Here is a 25103-nt window from a genome sequence, read left to right on the forward strand (position 1 = left end):
ACCATATTTGTGGCATAGAAGGAATTTGGTAAGACTCCTTTACCTATTTTTAAAAATAGTTGATATCATGTTAGAGTGAATTGTTCATTTAATGGTAGAATTCCCTTGTAAATCTATCTAAACCTAGGAATTGGGGGGGGGGGTTATTGATGGCTGATTCAAATTCTTTTTCTAAAATAGAGTTATTTAAGTATTGTTTCCTCTCTTATTAATGTGGGAAATTTGTATTTTTATAAATATTCATCCATTTCATTTTGTCACTTATTGTCATATAATTGGACAAAATAGTTCTTCATAATTCTTTTAATTTCACCTTTATTTTTGGATAATTTTAAAAAATTTAGCTTTAATTTTCTCATACTGATAATTTGGGGGTTTTTGAATTTTTTTAATCCAATTAACCAATGGTTTGTCAATTTTATAAATGTTTTAAAAAAAATCTTCCTCATTTCATTATTTCAATGATTTGTTTGTTTACTTTCTATTTGATTAATCTCTCCTTCCATTTTCAGGATTTCTATTTTGTTGCTCAATTGGAGATTTTTAATTTGTCCTTTTTCTAGTTTTTTTAGCTGTATGTCCAATTTATTAACCTACCCTTTTTCTCTTTTATTTATGTGAGCATTTGAAGATGTAAAATTTTGCTTAAATACTACTTTGACTGAATCCCACAAATTTTGGTATGTTATTTCATTGTCAATATCTTCAATGAAATTAGTAATTGTTTCTATGCTTTGTTCTTTTACCTACTCAATCTTTAGGACTAAAGTATTTATATTCCAATTAATTTTTCATCTATATTTCCAAGTCCCTTTATTGAATACATTTTTATTCATTATGGCTGAAAATGAGAACATATAATATTTCTACTTTTCTGCCTCTTTTCAGGTTTTTATGCACTAAATGTGGTTGATTTTTGTGAAGGTATATCCTGTATAGTTGAAAAAATTGTATAATTTCCATTCTCATTACATTTTCTTCAATAGTCTATAACATCTAACTTTTCTAAAATTCTATTCATCTCCTTAACTTCTTTCTTATTTTTTAAATTGTATTCTTCTAGATTTGAAAAGGGAAAGTTGAGATTCCCCACTAGTATGGTTTTACTATCTATTTCCTCCTGTAACTCATTTAATTTTTCCTTTAAGAATTTGGATGCTATGCCATTTAGTGTCTATGGTACCTTTCAGCAAAAATGGCAATTACTTTCTCCTTTGGAATTCAAGGACCCAGATTCCAAACTCACCTTTACCACTCACAGTATTTGTGATTTGGAGCAATTCACTTAACCTAATTTCTACATATATTAATTTCTACATATATAAACCATAAGAAGTGATATAATTGCTATTGGGGTAGTTTTCAATTCTGAATCCAATGAATTCCTTTGTATAAACTGCACTGAAAAAAAGTCTATTTTCTGGAGAATTTAAACCCATCAATGTTTCAGTCCTAACCCCAATTCACCTTTCTTGAAACTCCCCTAATTATTCACTTCTATCCAATTAGGCAAGCATTTATTTAGCTCAGGATATTCATTAGGTGCTTAGAATACAGAAACAAAATGAGAACTAGCCCTTCTTCAAATAACTCAAATTTTCACCACCCAAAATTTTTCATCAGTCATTTCTCATATCCAAGGAGATATAAAGTCTCAAGTTGCCAGAGATAAATGGATGTAACTTCTCTGACCCTAAGGTTGTTCTCAAGAACATCCTACAATGAATAAATATCCTGTGTTGAAATGTATAATGGGATGAGGAAGCAAAGACAAAGATTGTGATCCCCTAACCTTCCTGTAGAGTTTAACATCATCTGACTAGGAAACAAGAATGCTAGCAATGAACTTTTCCGCATTCGTTGTTTCAGACACTGTCATTTCTATCCAGCCATCAAATGAAATGACTCTAGCTAAGGAGAACATGAACTACCTGGTCCCCACAATAAGAATAAATTCCTCTCATTCACTCATTCCAGTCTTACTTCTGTTGGGGGTTTCCATGTATTCTAGAGGCTAGCCAAACTGGACTTTAAAAGAAAAAGCATTTCCTTTTGTCTAAAATCAATACTAAGTATTAGATCTAAGGCAGAAGAGATATAAGGGCTAGTTAATGAGGGTTAAGTGACTTGCCCAGGGTCACACAGCTAGAAAGCATCTAAGATTTGAACCAAGATTGAACCAGATTTGAACCAAGACTTTCTGACTCCAGGTCTGGTACTCTATCCCCTGAACCATCTAGTTGCTCTCCTGATCACAAGTTCTTAAGCATACCTGAATAAACCACTTTTCCATCTCAGTGCCTTTGTTCACACTATTTCCTCTACTTAAAATGAAACTCCTACATGGCAAAGGGAATAGAGGAAAAAACTTAGACTAAGCAAGTTATGAATTTGAATCTTGCCTTGGACACTTTGGTTTGCTTATCACGGGTAAGTCATTCTTTCAGTCTCAGTTCCCTTATCTACCACACAGGATAATTATAGAGATCAGATGAGTTAACACATGCACAGTGCTTTGCAAACCTTAAAGTTCTATATAAATGCTAGTTATGATTAATATGGTGGTGGTAGAGGTGGTGGTGGTGGGTTTTGTAGCCTTTGTACTTGCAGTTGTAGTACTAGTAGCAGCATAAGTGAAACATGTCCTAATGGATAGAGAACCACACAGGAAGCCAGGAAAGCCCAGATTCAAGTGTTACCTGTCTTGGGGTTCTACTCATTTCTCTTAAGTCTCTAAATGGAAGTGAAAGATACTCATTTTCATTGATACAAGAAGTTTTCTCATTTAGGAATTATCTACATGTCTCTCTCTGTCTCTCTCTGTCTCTGTCTCTCTCTGTCTCTCTGTCTCTCTGTCTCTCTCTATGTCTCTCTCTCTGTCTCTGTCTCTCTCTCTCTCTCTCTCTCTCTTTTTTCTCTCTCTCTCTCTCTCCGCCTGTATCTCCCTTTCTTTATCTTCTCTTCCTCTCCTGAATTCCTATTTTTTTTTAATGTTAACTTCCCTCATGCTGGAGTTATTTTTAAATTTGCCTCATCTCCTCCATTAGATTGTAGTCTCCTTGTAGCCAAGATTTATATCCTATCTTTATGTCCACCACCAAAAATGCCAAAAACAAAACAAAAATCATCAAATATACTGAGATCATACTATAACTAGAAGTTGGTCAAAGGCTCCCCAAGACTTATTAAGGTCAGATGATTTTATAAATAATGTAGGTTCTCAAAAACAGAACAAACTTTCTTGAATAAAGAAAGTGAGGGGAATTCCAATACATGCCACTGAGACTTTCAGTTCATCTGTCAAAGACATTCACTAATGCCATCATTGTCTGGATGGGGAAGTATAGACTCCCAAATCTCTATTGGTCACTGTTATCCAAGTCTTTTTTTTTTCCTGTATAGAGCTACTGGAGTTCCATCTCTTTATTAATGTTACTTTGTATAGTACTAATAATTGATTAAACAAGCAGAAATCATAATAATTCTTTCTATGCTTTAAAAAAAATCTAGATGTGTGATTTCATTGATGTAGAGAACTTCTATTGTGCTAATCTACTCTACCAATGCAGATAGACAACTGTTCTGCAACCTGTAGTTTAGAGAATTATCTGGGGGCATTGGAAGGTTAAATCATTTTCCCAGGGTCCCACAATCAAATGTATGAGAGGCAAAACTTAAATCCAAATTTTCCTGATTCTGAGACTGGATTTATCTCCATTATTCTATGATATCCTTATGACTTAGTCCTGAATTTAAAAAGAATGACCACAGGTATCACATTACATCTAGAAGATTGAGCAATATGGCAGTAAAGGGAAATAATAAATACTGGAGGGGATGTGGTGAAGTTGGTACACTAATGCATTGCTGGTGGAGTTGTGAAGTGATCCAACCATTTTGGAAGGCAATTTGAAATTATACCCAAAGGGCTTTAAAAGAATGTATGTCCTTTGTTCCAGCAATACCACTACTAGGTTTGTATCCCAAAGAGATAAAAAAATGAGAAAGGATCTGTTTGTACAAAAATATTTATAGCTGTGCTTTTTGTGGTGGCAAAACAACAACAACAACAACAACAACAACAAACAAACATGGAAAATGAGAGGTTGTCCCTCGATTGGGGAATGGCTGAAAAAAATTGTGGTATACAATGGTGAGGGAGGGAATACTTTTGTGCTATAAGGAATGATGAACTGCTTGATTTCTATAAGAACTGAAAGGACCTTCATGAACTGATGCAAAGTGAAATATGCAGAACCAAGAGAACATTATACATGGTAACTGAAAATCAAATGTAATAGGCTTTGCTACTAATAGCAATGCAATGATCCAGGATGATCTTGAGGGACTGAGAAAACTGTGGGAGCAGAAATACTGAAGAAAACACATGATTTATCACTTGTCTATATGGGTATATGATTTGGGGGTTTGGTTATAAAAGATTACTCTATTAAAATGAATAATATGGAAATAGGGATTCAGTGATGATACATATATAACCCAGTGGAATTGCTTGTCACCTCCAGGAGCAGGGAGTCTAGAGGGGAGAGAACATTGAAGAGAGAGGACTGGCTAAGACGTTCTCCTGAGGGTTACCCACCTTTTTCCTGCTAGTGACTAGAAATTCTTCCCCCCAACATTTACCAATTGAAAAGACTACTGAAGAGAAACCTGAGAAAGACATTTGGAGTCTCTGTCAGACTTTACCTCAGTGCCTGTTGTCCTGAGTCTGAACTGTGGCCAAGGGGCCAAACCCAGGGTCAGTCAACCTGACTATCTCTCAGGGGACTCAGGCTGCCAAAGCCCAAGTTCCCCCCAAACTTGAAGAAGAGGGGAAAGGAACTAGTTAGAGAAGGGACCCCCTTTTTCCCATTTCCTTTCCCATTCTTTTTCCCTGCAAGTCATTTCTTTGTATTACCCTAATTGAATTAATTTACATTAAAGTGGTTATCATTTCCCAAATTTGAATCAAGTGTGAGAAGAACAGCTTCAAGGGGAGAGACATCTTCCTAAGAAGAGACATTTTAGTCTCTAGTAGTGAAGAGGCACAAGAGGGACAAGAGCAAATCTGGGAGAGCAGCCATAGCTGAGGAAGGAAGGCTGAAGGAGAAAATCTTCAAACCCTTCTCCTCTCTCTGAGCCAGTCTTAAACATCAGCTGCCTTTCCTGGATCCTGCTTCTTTTACCACCCACAAACCTTCTCCATTACAACATGAATCATGCAACCATAGAAAATATTTTTAAAATAAAATTATATTAAAGAAAAACATTTTTAATTTTTTTTAAACCCTTATCTTCCGTCTTGGAGTCAGTACTGTGTATTGGCTCCAAGGCAGAAGAATGGTAAGGGCTAGGCAATGGTGGTTAAGTGACTTGCCCAGGGTCACACAGCTGGGAAGTGTCTGAGGCCAGATTTGAACCTAGGACCTCCCATCTCTAGGCCTGGCTCTCAATCCACCGAGTCACCCAGATGCCCCTAAAGAAAAAAATTTTTAAGAAGGACCACATTCTTCAAGCTAACATGAATCATATGTGCTTCATAATAAACTAGAATTTGATTGAATGAAATTTTTTAATTCATAGGTTTATACTGTAACTCTAGAACAGAAAGAGATCTCATGGGTCTTCTAGTCCAATGCACTTATTTTGTAAATGGAGGAATTGGTGTCTAGGGCAGCTAAGTGCCTTGCCCAATGCCCACAGGTAGTAAAGGGCAAAATGACAATTTGAACTCAGGGCTTGTGATTCCAGAGATAGCACTTTTCCACCCTATACCACCTCATAAGTAAGAAGACAAGTTAAAATCAATTCCAGACCTTACCTTCATAACCACGAGAGCACAAATTATCACTAGTTCCATGGATCTTCCATCTGCTCCACAGCCCCGATCCCTTGTAAAGCATTATACTCTTTTCTTGTTTGTTTCCATAGTTAAAATATAAATCTTCTCCAACAATTCCAAAAAGGGTGTCATTCTTGCATTCCCACTTCTGAAGGTCACTTTGTGAATCACAAGGAAAGAGAGTGATTGGCACCCAGTCAATCTTGGAGGTCACTCCTAAGCACACTTTGAGGGAAACACTCATCAACTGGCTGTTGGACACCCAGCGAAATTTTTGTGCTTCGCTTTCTGAGTTGCATGGGGCCGTTTGAACAGAATTGGCATTTATTACATTCACACAGCGCTTGTGATCTTCATTGTAGATTAAAAACTGCTTGGTGTCTGTAAAACAAAACAATCAAAACTTGCGCTCAGTTTGGAGAACTTGACAAGGAAGACAATTTTCAGCTAGAGGTGCTTAAACCCCTTCCAGAAAAGGTCATCTCTTTTGAGTTCCTCTAAGTCTTAGAAGGAAGTCTAGTAAGAAAGGAAAAATGAGGGACGATATGGATGAGTTGAGAATGAAATCACTGAGTCGAGCAGAAAAGATGATCTGGCTGCTGACCTTCCACAAGCAAAAAGTTCAGAATTGGGGGGCAGCTGGGTAGCTCAGTGGATTGAGAGTCAGGCCTAGAGATGGGAGGTCCTAGGTTCAAATCTGGCCTCAGACACTTCCCAGCTGTGTGACCCTGGGCAAGTCACTTAACCACCATTGCCTAGCCCTTACCACTCTTCTGCCTTGGAGCTAATACACAGTATTGACTTCAAGAGGGAAGGTAAGGGTTTAAAAAAAAAAAGTTCAGAATTGGAAGGGACTAAACCATTCAATGGCATTTAGATAGTACATGAAAGTTTGAAAAAATCACTTTACAAACATTATCTTATTTTATCACCACAATAACCTGGAAGGAAATTGTTATTATTATATTCATTTCATAGATAAGAAAACTGAGGCAGTCACTGACTTGTCCAAGGTCACACAGCTATCAAGTATCTGAGTTAGGATTTGAGCTCAGGTTTGTAAAAATGGAGAAGTCCTTGGCAGTTCCCAGAATTCCCTATAATCTCGCCTGAATCCCCACCTGGGGTGAGATCACAATTTGTATTTAAACTGACTGTAACGCCTACTCCTCTCTCTTCCTGTACTTGGAGATTGCAAGGATGTGGATGTAGTGAGTAGGCTAAGCGTGGGGGTTCTGAATTTGGCTTTCAGCCGTGGGCACGTGGTTTATTATTTTGTATCCTTGATTTCTAATAATCTTAATAAACATCTAAAAATCTAATATTTTTAGTAGAGAAACTAATTTAATTGTTACAGGTTTAGCACTCTGTTATACCACCTGGCAGTGGTATACTTACCTGTATAAAAAAGACCTGTAATCTTTTTTTTCCTTTTCTGAAATCCTTACCTCCTGTCCTAGAATCAACATTGTGTGTTGGTTCCAAGGCAGAAGAGCAGTAAGGGCTAGGAACTGGAAATTAAGTGACTTGGCCAGGGTCACACAGCTAGGAAGTGTCTGAAGTCAAATTTGAACCCAGGACCTCCCTTCTCTGAGCCCGATTCTCAGTCCCCTAAGCCACCTCACTGCCCCCCAGCTATGCTGCCTTGTATGGCTGAATAGATTAAAATGCAAGATTTGGGGGGGGGGGATGAAAGACAAGCAATAATAAAGAAAGAAATTAGGAGAGCCCACTTGATACAATAAATGTAAGTCAAATACTCATACTCTAAAAAGGCACATGAGACACGAACTAGAAGCATATGGGTAAGTGGCAAAACCTGACTAAAATGTAAATCTAATAAAAGCAATTTTTTTTCATTCAAAATTCATGTCAAAAAAGGCTATTTCCTTCCCAGGCTCCCTCTTCGGGCAAGTTTTCAGAACAAGATAGTTAGTTCTGCTGCTATCAAAACTGGGTGATCACAGCTAGTAAGTTATCAGACACTTCTCATCAAGAACTGGGAAGGTCTGTGTGACCCTGGACAGGTCACTTAATCCGGATTGCCTAGTCCTCACTTCTTTTCTTTTAAAACTGATATTAAGACAGAAGGTAAGAGTTTAAAAAAGAGAATTCCTTAAAGCCTACTGGATTGCCAAGATTCCTGCAGTATGTGCTCCTGGGGCAGCAGAATGTAGCTCAGATCCTTAAGAAGAGATTCTTTCTTTTTTAAATAAGTCACCAGGAGAGCATAGCTAGAAAGAACCCAATGTAGAAGAACCCCAGGTTTTCTGACCCCAAATCTAGTACTTTTTCCCACAAATAATACTAATGACTTGTATTTACATACAACTTTAAGATTTGCAAAGCACTTTACAGGTACTATCTCATTTTATCTTCATAATAACCCTAGGAAGTACCCTGGGAAAGTTAGTTGCCCTCTCTAAGCCTAGATTTCTTCATCTGCAAATTAGAGATAGTTATCCCATACAATCGTGAAGCACAAATGAAATAATTGATGTTGTTGAATCATTTCAGTTGTGTCTGACTTTTTGGTACACTATTTTAGGATTTTTTCATAGATACTGGGTGGGTTTGCCACATCCTTCTCCAACTCATTTGACAGAGGGGGAAACTGAGGCAAATAAGCTTAAGTTTCTTATCCAGGATTACATTGCTAGTAAGTGTCTAAAGCCAGATTTGAACTCAGGGAAATGAATCTTCCTGATTGCAAACCTAGTGCTCTATCCACTGTACCACCTAGATGCACAAATGAAACAATAGACGTAATAAAATGCCTTGCCACTGAGTAAAGAGCCTAGCAGATTTTAGGCACTTAACAAATGCTAACTGAACAGTGAAGTACTGCTTCATTTCACCAAGATCAAAGAACTTTAAGATAGTTGTTTTCCTCTGTTATCAAAAGAATGTAAATGAAGCGTCTTTGTGACTATTTACGAAAACAGCTATCATTTATTAAACCATAGCTTTGCCCTCTCTCAGCATCCTTGAATGAACTTTGAAAAGAGCCTGATCCCACTGAGATTCAATAGATATATTCCTGGAAGAGCTGTGGGTTACTCACATATTTTCATTTTGACTAACATGATCACAGATCTTAATTTTTTTTACAGACTTCTGATTGTACATCTTTTCTTTCTCTTTTAACACTCTTACCTTCTCTCTTAAAATCAATACTAAGTATTGGTTTCAAGGCAGAAGAGCAGTAAAGGCAAGACAGTTGGGATTTTCCAGTTTACCAGGGTTTGCCAGAATTAATGGCCCAATTTTTGAGAAACCAGGGTCATCCTCATAGCCAGACCAAGATGGAGCAGGAAAAGTGGGACTTTGGGTAGAGAAGATTAATTAATCACTCCATCAAAAGCAGCTAGGTGACATGGAACTCCATAGAGCACTCAGCCTGGAGACAGGAAGACCCAAGTTCAAGTCTGACCTCAGACACTTACTAACTAGAGGATCCCAAACAAATTACTTAACCCTTTTGATTGATACGTCTCTGAGGCAGATTTTGAACTCAGATCTTCTAACTCCAGGTCTAACATTCTACCCACTATACTATCTAGCTGCCTTTGTATGTAAGAATAGTGAAAAATAAATACATTTGGGAGAGGTAAGGAAGATAAGGATTTTAAATTCTTTTTGGTTCATCAGTATATCAAAATCACACTACAAGGGCAGCAACTTTTTTCTTTACAAGTTTAAAAGGATAAATGAATGGAAACTGAGCTTCTTGTCCTTACTCCCTTAATCCAACTGGATGTGTCTGCTTTTCACATTCTGAAACTAGTTCTGGCCTTCAACAGAAAATTCATAAGAACTTTGGCTACAGAAGGAAATGATTTTTCCTTATCAAATTCCATCCTTGCTACTGGTGTCCTCTGCTCTTGCATTGACCCTGACTCCTCGCCCGACTCATTGGCCTCAATTCCTGACCCTCAGTCTTGTGGCATGGTTCCCACTTATTATCCCTCCTGGACTTGGACCTTCTGCCAGCTGAAACCCACAGTAACTTCCTGCTCCTCCCTGACTTTTTGGAATTGACTACTGGACTTCCTTGATTTAGTGCCCTCCCCATTACTTGCACCTTTCTTGGTTCAGCCTTCCAAGGTTAGCTCAATAGACAAATTTGTAGTCAGAAATAGGAAGAATTATCTAGTGTCTAAAGTGGGAGGAAGGAGCTTCTCAGGAAGGGAAGAATGAGAGAAAAAAGAGGAAGTTAGAAACACTTTGTCTACATCACAAATTTGATTAGATCGGGGCCAGAGACCAGGACTTGCTTACTCAACTCCTGCTTGCACCTGTCTGCTGTTTACTCACGAGATAGAGATTTAGGAGAACTTGGACAGATAGCAGTGAATCATTGCCTGTTCACACCTGGACTGCTTATCAAACAATCAAGTCAGGCCATGTGTAAAGAAAGTGGACAGGTGGACTTTGTAAGCCTGGGAAAATACAGGGCAACCACGTAGTTTACCAAGCAGATGTTTTCAGGGAATAGCAGCAGGTTCAAGCAAAGGCAGCATGGATAGGTTGGACCTGAGTTGGGAAAATATGACTTCCAGAAACATTTGCTAGGAGCACAAACATGGATGCCAGGAGAGTACCCACTTCTCAGAGTTGTAGGGAGCTTAAATGAGATCATAACAAAATATGGGTGCCAGGAGAGTACCCACTTCTCAGAGTTGTAGGGAGCTTAAATGAGATCATTCATGACAAAATATGGGTGCCAGGAGAGTACCCACTTCTCAGAGTTGTGGGGAAGCTTAAATGAGCTCATTTGTGACAAAATATGGATGCCAGGAGAGTACCCACTTCTCAGCAATGTGGGGAGGCTTAGATCATTCATGGCACAAACATGGATGCCAGGAGAGTACCCATTTCCCAGAGGTGTAGGGAGGCTTAAATAAGTTCATTCATAGTATAAACATAGATACCAGTAGAGTACCCACTTCTCAGAGTTGTAGGGAACTTAAATGAGATCATTCATGACAAAATATGGGTGCCAGGAGAGTACCCACTTCTCAGCAATGTGGGGAGGCTTAGATCATTCATGGCACAAACATGGATGCCAGGAGAGTACCCACTTCTCAGAGTTGTGGGGAGGATTAAATGAGATAATGTATGTAAAGCCCTTTGCAAAACTGTTATAATTATTGAGGAAATAGGAGGAATTCTCCCCAGTGTGCAGAAGGGATTATGTCGCTTATATTCCTGCCAGAAGAAATCAGCAGCCATGTTTGGGTTGAATGCCAGCTGGCCTCCATGGGTGAGGAGCTTAAAGGATTTGAGGGATGCATTTCTGGGTTCCTGTTCATTAGAGAAGATGAGGAGTTCTTATGTAGGATGGAAGAAATTATTTCAGGTAAAAAAAGGAAATAAAAGTTTCTTAAAGAAGACAATTAAAATCTGGTTTAAGATACTGGCAAAGAGAAGAATTTAACTTATAGGAAAAAGGGGACAAGAAGGATCTCAATATTATTCAGCATGTATAAGGCTTTGGGGGGGGGGGGAGGTAGGTGGATAGAGTAGCAGACCAGGAGTCAGGAGGATATGAGTTTCAATCCAGCCTTACTATCTATGATACCTTGGGGATACATGACTCTCTTTGCTTCAGTTTCCTCATCCGTAAAGTCAACTAGAGAAAGAAAAGGAAAACCACTCAAGTATCTCTGCCAAGAAAACCTCAAATGGGGTCACAAAGAGTCAGATATGATGGAAATGACTGAATAACAAACATGGCGCTTTCCATAGAACACTTTCAAAGAACACTTTGACTTAAGGGTCAGTGTCCCAGTATTGTAAAGCCCAAATGAGATCATGTATGTAAGTCCCTTTGCAAGCCATAGAGTGCTATTTTCATTATTTTTAAAATCTTTACCTTCCATCTTAGATTCTATTGAGCCCCCTAGATGTTCCTGCTATTACTATTATTAAGGGAATGGAAGGAATTCTCCCCATTGTGTTGGTAGTTGCTGGTGATAAAAATATAGAGCATGAAGTAATGTTATTCTTCAGGTGTTTACATCCAAATGGGGGAGCCGAGGTCATCTCTAAGTGCATACACAATAAATATAAGGAGAATAAATGCAAAGTAAGTCAATAAAAGGCAGTTGGGGTCACACCTTGACTATCAAGGTATGAAGGAGAGAAAGTAGAGAGCCGAGGTCATCTCTAAGTGCATACACAATAAATATAAGGAGAATAAATGCAAAGTAAGTCAATAAAAGGCAGTTGGGGTCACACCTTGACTATCAAGGTATGAAGGAGAGAAAGTAGAGTCCCATGCTTCATAGAAGAATCCAGCAATCTCACCAGCACCAGCATGGGAGAGATGATTGGCACTTGGAATGAAACAAGCATTATGGTGATTAGTGACTTCCCCATGAGGGATAGATAGAAAGCTGCATTGGCTAGTTGGAGATACAGGTATGTTTTCTGCCTGTTATCAAACGTGTGGTTTTGAAATCATGCTCCTAAACAAAATAATCTTAGTTATTATTTATATAGTTCAAGATTTGCAAAGAACTTTACACAGATCATTTCACTGTTATCTTCACAACAGTCTTGGGCAGTAGGTTCTATCATTGTTCACATTTTACAGGTGTGGAAACTGTGGCCAACAGAGAGTCGAATACCTAGTTAGAGTCCAAGGCCAGATTTAAATCCAACTCCAAGTCCAGGGCTCTAGTCACTATGTCACTTATCTGTCTCATGGCATGAGAGCCCAAGATCTACCTCTCATTAGTAGCCACCAACTCTTACTGCTCTAGTAAACTGAGCAGCTCAGGACCTGCCTCTGACTGTCTTCAGTTTCCTATAGATACTCACAGTACAGCAGGTGCCCTAAAGTGGCATTCCCAAGGAATCTCCTTAGGGACCCAAAAAAAGTAAGAATTTTTCCCCTGGGTCAGACAAAAAGTACTAAAAAAAATAGGTTTGTGAGTGCCTGACAAGATCAGACAAATACCCTAAAATTTAGAAAAATAAATTTTTAGATATTCAAAATAAGGACAGAAAAGTTGTAATAATGACAGCTTACACAAAATGAGAGACTTTTGAAAATATAGTATGTCAGTGGCTCCAGTGAGGAAAAAGGGGGAGGGAAACATCTTAAAAGGCCAATGGGACCAAAAAGTCATCTTCAGATGCTTTAAATTCCAAAAAGGTCAAGTATGAGTGATGGAGGCAGTCATAAAATTGAGCTAGAAAACCAACCAGGGACACAGATCTATATTAATACCATTGGGAAGGCTAAAACAAAGATTAAACTGACCCTTGTGTGAAGACTCAAGGACAAAATGGTTGATTTTCCAGCTGAGTTCAAAACAATAATTCATTCTATAAAATTTCTAATGAGGTATCGTTGGGAGTTGTTAAGAACAAAGGGATAGGACTATTCCCCATGTTGTACCAGAGAGTTCACTTTGAGATGCTGTGCTTGGTTTGGTTTATCAATGATTTGGCTGAAAACACAAGAGAACATCCTTGCTGTTTTTGGAAATAACTCATAGTCTAGAATGATAAGTAAATTTAAAATAAATAATCAAGGAGACCCCAAGCTGTTTTGGGATGCTGCAATCATGAGACAGAACAGATAGAAAGAAATTCATAAGGAACTAATGTAAAATCTGGGACTTGAGTTTAAAAAATCAACTGTAAAAATAATCAGTGCTGATTTGGGAATAATCTAGTAATATTAAATAATTAGCATTTCTATAGCACTTTAAAGTTTATAAAATAGTTTACAAATATCTAATTTCAGCTTCATAATAACCCTGCTAGGTAGGTACTATTATTATCCCAAGTTTACAGTTGAGTAAACTGAGGCATATAGAGGTTAAGTGACTTGCCTAGGGTCACATAGCTAGTATTGCCTGAGACAGCATTTGGTCTTCCAGACTCCAAGTCCAAGTTTTCTTACTCTTTCTGGTTGTTGTTGTTGTTGTTGTTGTTTTCCCTAAACCTTATGTTCTATCTCAGTATCAGTTCTAAGACAGAATTTAAGACAGAGATTAGGCAATGGGGATAAGGGATTTATCTGGGATCAAACAGCTAGGAAGTGTCTAATGCCAAATTTAAAACCAAATCCTCCAGACTCCAGGTCTGGTACTCTATCCACTGCACTACCTAGCTGCCTCTAAGTCCAGTTCTCTTAACCATCCCATAGTGCACCTACCCACAAAGGTTTATGAAGGCACTTTACATATATATCTCTATTTGCTTTTCACAACAACCCAGGAAAAGATTAGAAGTGTTCATATTCCCATTTTATACATGAGGAAACTGAGACTCCCAGAGACAGTCATTTGCCCAGAGTTATACAGTTTGTAAGTCTCTGGGACCAAGTTAGAAGTAGGTTTTCTTGACTTCAAGTCCAAATCCATTATTTGTCCTCTTGATTATGGGAAAGAAAAGTCACAGAGAGACAGCATCTAATGCTCTACAAACATAAACCATTATCATTTCACTTCAGTTCTAAATACAGGGTCAACCAAAAGTTTTAGGCTTCAAATGGAAGCAGACTTGGGGGCATCCTTTATAAGAGGAAATGGAAGAGTGGAGAGAGAGAGAGAGAGAGAGAGAGAAAGAGAGAGAGAGAGAGAGAGAGAGAGAGAGAGAGAGAGAGAGAGAGAGAGAGAGAGAGAGAGAGAGAGAGAGAGAGAGAGAGAGAGAGAGAGAGAGAGAGAGAGAGAGAGAGAGAGAGAGAGAAGGAGGGAGGGAGGGAGGGGAGGGAGGGAGGAGGAGAGAGAGGGGGGAAGGGAGAGAGATAAAGAGGGAGGGAGAGACAAAGACAAAGACAGACAGAGAGACAGACTCAGATAGGTAGATAGAGAGAGAGAGACCTTAGAACTTAGGATGTCCTGAGTTCAGCTTTCATCACTTACACATACTGCCTCTATGACTGGGCAGATAACCTCTAAGCAGAGAAGGCACAGACTTGAATGGGCAGAGGAAGGTTCCTTATCTCAGAGCTCCTACATAGATGAAATCAGATCTAGGCTTTATCTACCTAGATACTCCTTTTGCCCTCATCTACATGTAAATGGTCTTTAATGGGTAAACATCCTTCTTCAAACAACTAAAGCACAATAACAAATTCAAGTAAATTCACTAAACATTTACTCAATGTTCCAGGTGAAAGGGATCAACTGTATCATTTGGTACAGCCCTCTTATCTTTCCCATGAGGAATCCAAAGGCAAGAAAACTTAAAATTGCACCATTGTTACTTTCATTTAGTAATTACACATAATGACACTATAAACCAAAATTTTCTCACTTAAAACACATAAATAACAATTTATAAGTAACTCTAGACTGCAGAGAGTTGGTAATCTGCATTGGCGGAGAGAGTTTCCTAATCTGAAAATCCCCCATAACAAGAAAATCGCAGCCTTATCCCTATTAAAGGATGCTCTGAAAATGATCCATTTAAATGAAAATAGGGTTCTACACTTATCTCATTTTTATTTCTTTTTCTCATCTCTTTTCTCTTTTAATGGGATAAGTGTCATATTTATGGAAGATGTGATTTATAATCATTTTCCAGTCTGTAAATTCTTAAATGTACAAGGAAACATGCAGCTTTCACAAATGGTGGTAAATTCACCATCAGGCTAAGCTGTTCTCCTTTTGGAAATTTCTATAAATAATAATAATAAAAATAAAATTGGATGGGATGCCTTCTAAAGTTTCTCCTAACACTAAAACTGTTGGTCTCATTATAACATATTGTGATTCTATGAATGCCAGAAAATTCTGCTCTCCACATTATGGAAGTATTTGTACTGTTACGAGTTCAATACTTTCTCTGCCCAGTAACCCAATAAAAGGGACACTTTTCAAACTTGGCTAGGATGTGGAAGTCTGGGTACTACTGGGTCTAGTGGGATTCCTCTAGCATTCAGATCCTGCCAGAATATTTCAACATCCTTTGAAGTATATTGGAATCTTCTGAAATCCACCAGGCAGTCATCCTCTGCTTTTTAATTCCTGGAATATGTTGTATGCAGAGTCCTCTACCACTTAAGAAGGGGGGAAAAATCAGAGGAAGCTTCGAGGAATGAAGAAAGCTGGCTCATTTGTGGCACCTAATTAGAAAGACATAAAAGTACTGGAATGGGGTAGCTAAGGCTAAATAGGGGTCAGAGGCTCTCACAAGAGTCAGCTATCTAAAAAGAGAGAACAGAAAGAAGAGGAATGCTTTGTGACAGAATTTTGGGAGTAATTAATGGGCTAGGAGAGAGAAGGAAAGCTAAAATGGTATCAGGGAAAGTTTTATAAGCATGAAGATTAATGAAGAAAAAGCCACGCCCAGCTTTTGGGACAAAACCCCACTTTTTGACAAAAATTGCTTGGGAAATTGGAAAACAGTATGAGAGAAATTAAGTTTAGATCAATATCTCACACCCTACACCAAGATAAACTCAGAATGGATGAATGACTTAAATAGAAAGGAGTAAACTCTAAGTAAATTAGGTGAACATAGAATTGTGTAACTCAGATCTATGGGAAAGGAAAGATTTTTAAGACCAAGCAAAAGATAGAAAATATTAAAAATGTAAAATAAATAATTTTGATTACATTAAACTAAAAGGTTTCTGTACAAACAAAGCCAACACAACCAAAAGTAGAAGGGAAGCAACAAATTCAGAAATAATCTTCAGAACAAAAACCTCTGACAAAGATCTAATTACTCAAATTTATAAGGAGCTAAATCAATTGTACAAAAAATCAAACCAGTCTCCAATTGATAAATAGGCAAGGGACATGAATAGGCAATTATCAAAACTATTAATAAATATATGAAAAGGTTTTCTAAATCTCTTATAATCAGAGATGCAAATCAAAACAACTCTGAGGTATCACCTCACACCTAGCAGATTGGCTAACATGATAGCAAAGGAAAGTAATGAACGCTGGAGGGGATGTGGCAAAGTCTAGACATTAATGCATTGCTGGTGGAGTTGTGAATTGATCCAACCATTCTGGAGGGCAATTTGGAACTATGCCCAAAGGGTGCTAAAATATTGCCTGCCCTTTGATCCAGCCATAGCACTGCTGGATTTGTACCCCAAAGAGATCAAAAGGAAAAAGACTTGTACAAGAATATTCATAGCTGCACTCTTTGTGGTAACAAAAAGTTGGAAAATGAGGGGATGCCCTTCAATTGGGGAATGGCTGAACAAATTGTGGTATATGTTGGTGATGGAATACTATTGTGCTAAAAGGAATACTGAACTGGAGGAATTCCATGGGGACTGGAACAACCTCCAGGAAGTGATGCAAAGCGAAAGGAGCAGAACCAGGAGAACATTGTACCCAGAGACTGATACACTGTGGTACAATCGATTGTAATGGACTTCTCTACTGGCAGCAATGCAATGAACCAGGACAATCCCAAGGGACTTAGAAGAAAGAGCTCTATCCACATCCAAAAAAAGAACTGTGGGAGTAGAAATTCAGAAGAAAAAAACTGCTTGATCATATGGTTCAATGGGGATATGATTGGGGATGTAGAATCTAAATAATCATTCTATTGCAAATATTAACAATATGAAAATAGGTTTTGAACAATGACACACGTAAAACTCAGTTGGATTGCTCATTGGCTCCAATAGTGGGAAGGGAGGAAAGGAGGGAAAGAATACAAATCATGTAACCATAGAAAAATACTCTAAATTAATCAATTAAATAGATAATTTTTTAAAAAGAAAAAGCTTTGGTTTGGAGGTGTTGCTAATTTCAAGGAATACTGGAGAATTCATTCATTTAATAAATATTTATTGGGTTGTTGAGGAAAGAACACTGGACTGGGAAGTAGGAAAAAAGTGGGTTCTAATTCTGACTTCCACTATCTAGGTGCTATTTGGTAGGTCAGTTAGAATATAAACTTCCTGAGGGCAGGGATTGCTAGGCTCCTCTCATTGTATCCCCAGGATTTAGAAAAGTGCCTAGCACATAGTAGGAAGTAGGTGTTTAATAAATTCTTGTTGATTGGATTGATTGATTAATTGATTGATGTCTTTCACCTCCCTTAGCCCCAGGCCCTTTAACTATAAAATGAGACAATTTGATTCAGCAATTATTGAGGTCTCTTGCTGTGCTAGCATTTTAGGACTCTCCTTTGCATAAGGAATTAGGGGGGGGGGTAGCATGATGTCAAAGATACATATACTTTCTGCCTTCTAGCACCTTAAAATTTGACAGAGGAGATAAAATACACATACAAATAACTATATAATTAAATGGAATATGTGATATATTCTATATAACTGGTACAGAAAATAGTCTTGGAGTTCAGAGGAAAGAGTGATTACTTCCAGTAGAAGAGACCTAGAAGAGCACAGCTAAGTAGCTCTGTTGATTGAAAGCCAGGCCTAGAGATGAGAGGTCCTAGGTTCAAATCTCACCTCAGACACTTCCTAGCTATGTGACCCTGGGCAAGTCACTTAACTCCCATTGCCTAGCCCTTACCACTCTTCTGCCTCGGGACCAATACCTAGTATTAATTCTAAGATAGAAGGTAAGGATGTGACAAAGAAGAAGCTGAGACCTGGAAAAGCCTGCAGGAGGAAACATCTGAATTGAATTGAGACAGAAGGCTAGAGGGAATGGTATAAGCAAAGTTATGGTGACAGGAAAGCATGACTCATTCTAGGAACAGCAAGTGAATGGTTTGACCAGATTGAATTCCGGTCTGGTTAGATAGTTTTTGTACCAGTCAACCTGAATCATGGAAGAAAGTCTTCCTGTTAAGCACTCATTATTACTACCTGTGACACTACGCCGAGCACTAGAGGAGATGGAAAGGTAGGTGATGGAAGGATCCTACCAGAGGATCCCAGAGTCTACAGAATAGTGCTGATAAGGTTTGTAAACAAAATCATCTAATGCAAGTTGGCATGAACTAAATATCTATCCCTGGCATCTGTTGAATGTTTTAAGGTTTGCAAAATTCCTGCACAAGTTTTCTATTAGTATTATGAGGGCATTACCTCTCATTTTTTTTTAAAGTCCCACAGTCCTGTGGGGCAGGAACAACAAGTATTATTATCTTCATTTTGCAGATGAAGAAACTGAGGCTGAGGGTGATTAAGTGACTTACCCACATTATGAATATGAGTGTCAAAGGTAGGATTCAAACTAACCAACGCCAAGGACAATGTTCATTGCATTACACCACAGTGCCTCAATTACACAAAAGGATAAAATCTATAAGTAAAGGTGAGGGAGGGATCACCAACTCTGGCATGTAAAAGAGAAATGAGAGATTATCCTGGAAACACAGATAAGGGCCAGAATATAAGAGAGCTTGATGTCTAGGCTAGATAGTTTGGTTTTTGCTCACTAAGCAATGGGGAGCCATGAAGTGTCTATGTATTGTATTGTTGTATGTACTACTGGAATACCTCTATTCATCAAGAGGTTCCATTCCAAAAACATCCTTTATTATCAGAAATTTGAGTTACCTACAAGTGACAGAAATAACATATCATGTAAAGAGACATGTTCTTAAAAAGAGGTTGTCAAAGTGTGGTCTAGACCCCCCCTAGGGGACCACAAGATCCTTTTAAGAATTTCATAATGGCAAAATTATGTTTGAAAAGGATATTTGAATTATTATTAAAATGCTATAAATATTTTTAGGTATAATTCACACAAACAAAAGCTTTTGTCAAGAGATGGTTTTCAATAATTTTAAGTGTATAAAGCAATCCTGAGAAACACTGAGAAAAAAGTCAGAAAGCCATTTTCTTGGGTTAACCAAAAGGAGGAGGCTACAGAAAAGAAATATAATACTAGCAAAAATAAATTTAAAAAGACAGGGGAAAAATTAAGCAAGTCAGACGAGAAAGACAGAAAAAACAGCTCTAAAATGCAGACATCTTGATGAAGTAATTTAACACATTACCTGAAGTTCATTCATATTAAGGTTCTTTCAGTCAATCAACATGTATAAGTGATGGATTTTTTCCTGTTTTGTTGTGGAAATGAGAGCAGGAGGATGAGGCTATGTGAAAATGGGGAGGGGAGTAAAAAGGATCGCTATGGAGGAGGAGGAGATACATGGAAAGAAGAGACATGGAATGCCAAGAAAAATACTGCTCAATTTCACAATTTTTCTGTCAGTCCTGATCACTTGTATATGAAACTGTGCATAGGATTGCTTTTGTTTTGGTACCATGCTGTAAGGGGCAGAGGTGTGCTATGAGTCTCTTGAATCCCAACCTGGCAGATAGTTTTTTGCACTAGTCAACCTGAATTATGGAATGATAACATTTCCACCATATTTGGACAAGCATGATTAATTAAATTTTCTTTTCTGGCTATTCATTCATTCACCCAAACTCAAGCATTTTCCTAGAAAATCCCATCAGGAATGATAGCAAATGAAGTCTCAAAGACATTTATTTTGTTTAATACTTAATACTGGGATGACTAACTCAGACGATAAAACAGAGTGTGCTCAGTGAATTTCACAGATACCATGCCAGATCAGGCGTGGTTACTAACAAGGAGAAAAACTGTCCTATAGTTTGGTCAGAAGATAAAGTCAATCTTCCTTCTTTCTTCCCTTGAAAACAGTTGCTATTTCAGGGGCCACATCCATGCAAAGTTGGGAGAACAGGGAAACCACTGATCCAAGACAATTCTTTCTAGACTATCAGTTTTGCTCTCTCTGTCCTTCTCAATATCAACTCCATACAAACATATTCAGGAAAGCAGGAGGAATGAGCAAGCTGCTATTTCTTTACTGAATTGGTTTTTCATCATCCTCTTATTAGGAAGTTATTTCCATCAAACACAAACTTCTCTTGATGAAATTTAATCTCATTTCCTCTATTTAAACCCTTCTGAGAAATGGAAAACAGTTTGTCAGCATCCTCTTTCTAAGAGCCATTTAATAAGCCCTTAGAAGGTTATTAAGTAGTTCTTTGTAGGAAAAGAGCCTGGATTTGGAGTCTCCCCTTTCTAGTCCATCCTTCACTCAGCTGCCCAAGTGACTTTCCTACAAGACAGGTCTGACTATATCTCTCTCTATCTCTCCCTCTGAATAAACTCCTTTGGCTCCCTATTACCTTCCAGGACCAAATATGAATGTCCTATTTGGTTTTGCAAGTCCTTCATTTACCTTTCCTGTCTTTCTAGTCTTCTCTCAGCTTTGTCCTTTCTTCATACTCAAGAATCCAGCAACACTAACTTATTGTTCTTCACCCATAACACTCCCTCTTCCTAGTCCATTTTACTTACTGTGTCTTGTTCCTGGAATACACTCTCTCCTCACCTTTACCTTCTCAAGACAGCTCAAATCCTGCTTTCTAAGAGGGACTTTCCACTATCTTCCATCTCTTCATTTATATCCAGTTTATACTCTATGGCATAATCTTGTAGGTACCTATCTGTTTTCCCTTTGTCTTCTACCTTAGATTGTAAACTCCTTGAGGGAAGAGACTCGTTTGGTTATTGTTGCGGGGGTGGAGGGGGTGCTGTTGTTTCTTTTACTTTTTTGGTGTGTGCAGTGCCTAACATATAGTTAGAAACTGATCAATACTTGTTAACTGATTGGTTGTTAGGACATGGTTTTGAGTCCTTCCTCTGATATTTTCTTTTTTTTTATCTTTATCTTCCATCTTAGAATCACTACAATGTATTAGTTCTAAGGCAGAAGAGTGATAGGGGATAGGCAATGGGAGTTAAATGACTTACTCAGGGTCACAGAGCTAGGAAGTGTCTGAAGTCACATTTGAACCCAAGACTTCTCATCTCAGGGTCTGACCCTGGCTCTCTATCCACTGATCCACCTAGCTGTTACTTTCAATATGACTTGGAGCAAGTAGCTCTATACATGTTCTCTCTCTCTCTCTCTCTCTCTCTCTCTCTCTCTCTCTCTCTCTCTCTCTCTCTCTCTCTCTGTATATATCTATGTGTTTGTGTCTGTGTGTCTGTGTCTCAGTTTTCTCATCACTAGGTAGGATGGTGAACTTGGAATTAGGAAGATCTATGTTCACATCCTACTGTTAACACTTACTAGCTGGGTGGCCAGTTTTAGTAAGTTATTGAACCTTTCTCCTTCGTTTTCTTTTCTATAAAGTGGGGATTAGAATGCCTCCCACTGGTTTATGGGAAGATACCAAAGAGATAACATATATAAAGCACTATAGAGTGCTATATAGGCAGGTAGAGAAAAAAGTGGATAGTGCTGGGCCTCTAGTCAGGAAGACCCATCTTCCTGAGTTCAAATCTGGCCTTGAATACTTATTAGCCATGTCACCCTGAGCAAGTCACTTAACACTGTTTACCTCAGTTTTCTCACCTGTAAAATGACCTGGAGAAGGAAATGGCAAATTACTCCAGTATCTTTAATAAGAAAACTCCAAATGGGGTTATACAGAGTCTGACACAGCTGAAACAATTGACCAATAGAGTGACATATAATTATTCAAAACGTTAGTATTATAGATATGTCTCCCAATATTATTATCACCATCATTTTATGTAAAATAAAGATTTGGACTAGATCATCTCTAAGGTCTCTGCTACCTCTAGTTCCTTTCTCCTTTTACTGCTTTTTATTTTGATCAAGAAGTCCTACTTTTCCCATCCTTAAATCAGTTTTGCATTAGTTAGTTAACCTACTTGGGATCCTTTCCTGTTGTGGAATGGACCATCTTCAGCAACAATAAAGGGCCTGGATTATCTAGGCATGGGCTAGTATTTGTCTCTGCTACAAACAGAACAGCAAAAACATCTGTCTTGGAGGGAAGCAGCCATGAGAGAGCTGTCCACCTTCATCAGATTTAAGCCAAAGAGAAGAAGCTATTGATGAGAGAAAGGGCAGAGAAACCTCTACTCTTAACAAGCTACAGAGGACAGGAACCTTCAGAATGAAAGCTGAAGAGGTAACTGGAGTCGACACAAGAGAACTCATAGCTCCACTGGATCCTTTTTCTTTACTTTTTGTGGGGGGGTTTATTTGTTTGTTTGTGGTCTGTGAACTCTTTTGCAACATGGCTAAAAGGGAAATATGTTTGCATGATTTCATACACATAATCTAAATCAAAGGGTTTGCCTTTTCAAAGGGGTGGAGAGGAGAAGGGGAGAATTTGGAACTGAAAATTATTTTTAAATGAATGTTAAAAAATTTATGCAATTGAGAAAAATAAAAATATTTCTTAAAAAAAATTAGGGGGCAGCTGGGTAGCTCAGTGGATTGAGAGCCAAGCTTAGAGAATGGGGGTCCTAGGTTCAAATATGGCCTCAGACACTTCCTAGCGGTGTCACCCTGGGCAAGTCACTTGATCCCCATTGCCTAGCTCTTACCACTCTTCTGTCTTAGAACCAATACATAGTAGTGATTCTAAGATGGAAGGTAAGGGATAAAAAAAATAAAAGATTTAGTACTAGAGGACCTAGGTTCAAATTTTGCTACATTCTTTTTTTTTTGCTACATTCTTAGACAAAACTCATTCAATCTCTTTGGGCCTGTTTCCCCATCTGTAAAATGAGGGAGATTAGACTAGATTGACTTCTAAGGCCTTTTCAACTTTAAATTTATGATCTCATGACTTTTGTATTCCTTCTTCTGAAGGCAGCTGGACCTGAATAACTCAAGACATTCAAAGAAGTTTAAAAAACAGACAAACAAATAAAGTACACAAACCTGGTTTCAGCAAATTGAGCCAAGAGAATGGGGGTGGGGGTAGGAGGAAATGTTTAGTCTCCCCATCCCCATATAACTGGCACTAAAGCTTTCTTTGCCATTTTTTTCCTTGTATTCCAGGCCACTGAGCTACCCATGTCTTTGAGTACTGCAAATGCTTCTTATCTGCTTTTTGCTTACTTCAGCCCCATCTAATCTTTTTTATAAGCATTTCTGTTGGCTATCATCAGGAAACTGTAGCTTATTGTCTACTGGACACGCATGGGCTTTAACAGATTACCGCCCTCTTCCCCGATAATTAAATAATAATTATTTAACAACACAGTCCTTTTAAGAGGATGCATTCCTTGCTATTTTTTTTTTTGGTCTTTGTCTATTAGAGATTTTACTTATAAACAACACCATGGCTCCCTTGAGTTTTTCCCCATAGCTAGATTTTCCCAGAGGTCCCTATGCCCCATGCTACGCAAGGGTGAGAGGATGTACTTATGCCCCATTGGACCCTTGTCCTCCATTCTTCCAGGCAAAACTCTAATCCTGATGGAGGAAGGTTTATATCACATAGCAATCTTCCCATCATCCTTCCAAACCTCAGCACATAGGATTTTACTGCTGGAACAGGGAGAACTAGATAATTAATGTGAGATAATTGATTTGTTTTCTCAACTCTACCTTGTCCTTTCATGCCTTTCTAATTTTCTCATTCTTCATCTTTCTTCATGTCTTTATATATGTCAGGCTGAAGCAGGCATTTGTGGAAGTCCTAATGTCTCTGGACCTCAGTTTCCTCATTTGTAAAATGAGGAAAACAGAGTGAGATCTATTCTTGTTACTTAGTACTAACAGGACCTTGGAGAGGTAAATGATTCCTCTAAATATCAGTTTCCTTATCTATTACTTATCCTTGTCTTCCTTATTCTGAAATCTTATAACCAAATTTTATTAAACTGCATTTACATAGTTCTACAAAGTTTATATACCAAATTCCTTACAACAATGCTGTGAAACAGCATGAATCCATGGGCTTAGAAATGCAAGGAATCTTAGAATTCATCTAATTTGAACTCAACCTTTGCATTTTATAGAAAAGGAAACTATGCTGCAAGGGGTTAAAAGATTTGCCCAGGATGCCCCCAATCAGTGTCAGAGTTAAGGCTGGAATCAAGTCCTTCTGCTCTAACAGTGTGTGTCTTCTCACTAAACCTGGCTGCCAGACAGCAATAAGCGTTGGTGACTATGGCATGAAGACGCATCCCTCAAAAATGTCCTCAGAACAGATGTCGTTGGGACCCCGTCACTCCAGTGACCCCTCATCCCCTCCCTGTAAGACTTACCTAGCAGCTGAGAAGCAGCACAAGTGAGAGAGAGGAAAAGCAATAACAATGAGACCTCCATGATCAATAGTTCATTCTTTTCTTCTAATGATGTGGGGAGAAGAAGAAAAAGATACCAAGTGCTCCAAAACAAAAGTCACCTTAATGGGATGGGTGGTGACAACCCCTTTCCCCACCTCCTTCCCTTCTCAGAACAGCCTGTCAGAGAGAAAACTGTGGGGTTAGCTCTGACTTTTAAAGAGCTGGTGAATCAAGGGGAAACC

The 25103-nt window shown here is 38.3% G+C and overlaps 1 protein-coding gene across 1 annotated transcript in view; it reads right to left on the reverse strand.

The window, feature by feature from the left end:
* The window catches only part of MRC1 (mannose receptor C-type 1), a 126701-nt gene extending 101642 nt beyond the window's left edge, over nucleotides 1-25059 (reverse strand). The window contains exons 1-2 of the mRNA XM_007504912.2: nucleotides 24841-25059; nucleotides 5822-6223 (exon numbers count right to left, since the gene is read on the reverse strand). Of these exons, the coding sequence (XP_007504974.2) occupies nucleotides 5822-6223; nucleotides 24841-24901 (463 nt within the window). The 5' untranslated portion in view covers nucleotides 24902-25059. The remainder of the gene's footprint in view (nucleotides 1-5821; nucleotides 6224-24840) is intronic.
* Between the last annotated feature and the right edge of the window lie 44 nt (nucleotides 25060-25103).

This window comes from Monodelphis domestica, chromosome 5 (assembly GCF_027887165.1).
Source record: "Monodelphis domestica isolate mMonDom1 chromosome 5, mMonDom1.pri, whole genome shotgun sequence".
Taxonomy (NCBI): domain Eukaryota; kingdom Metazoa; phylum Chordata; class Mammalia; order Didelphimorphia; family Didelphidae; genus Monodelphis; species Monodelphis domestica.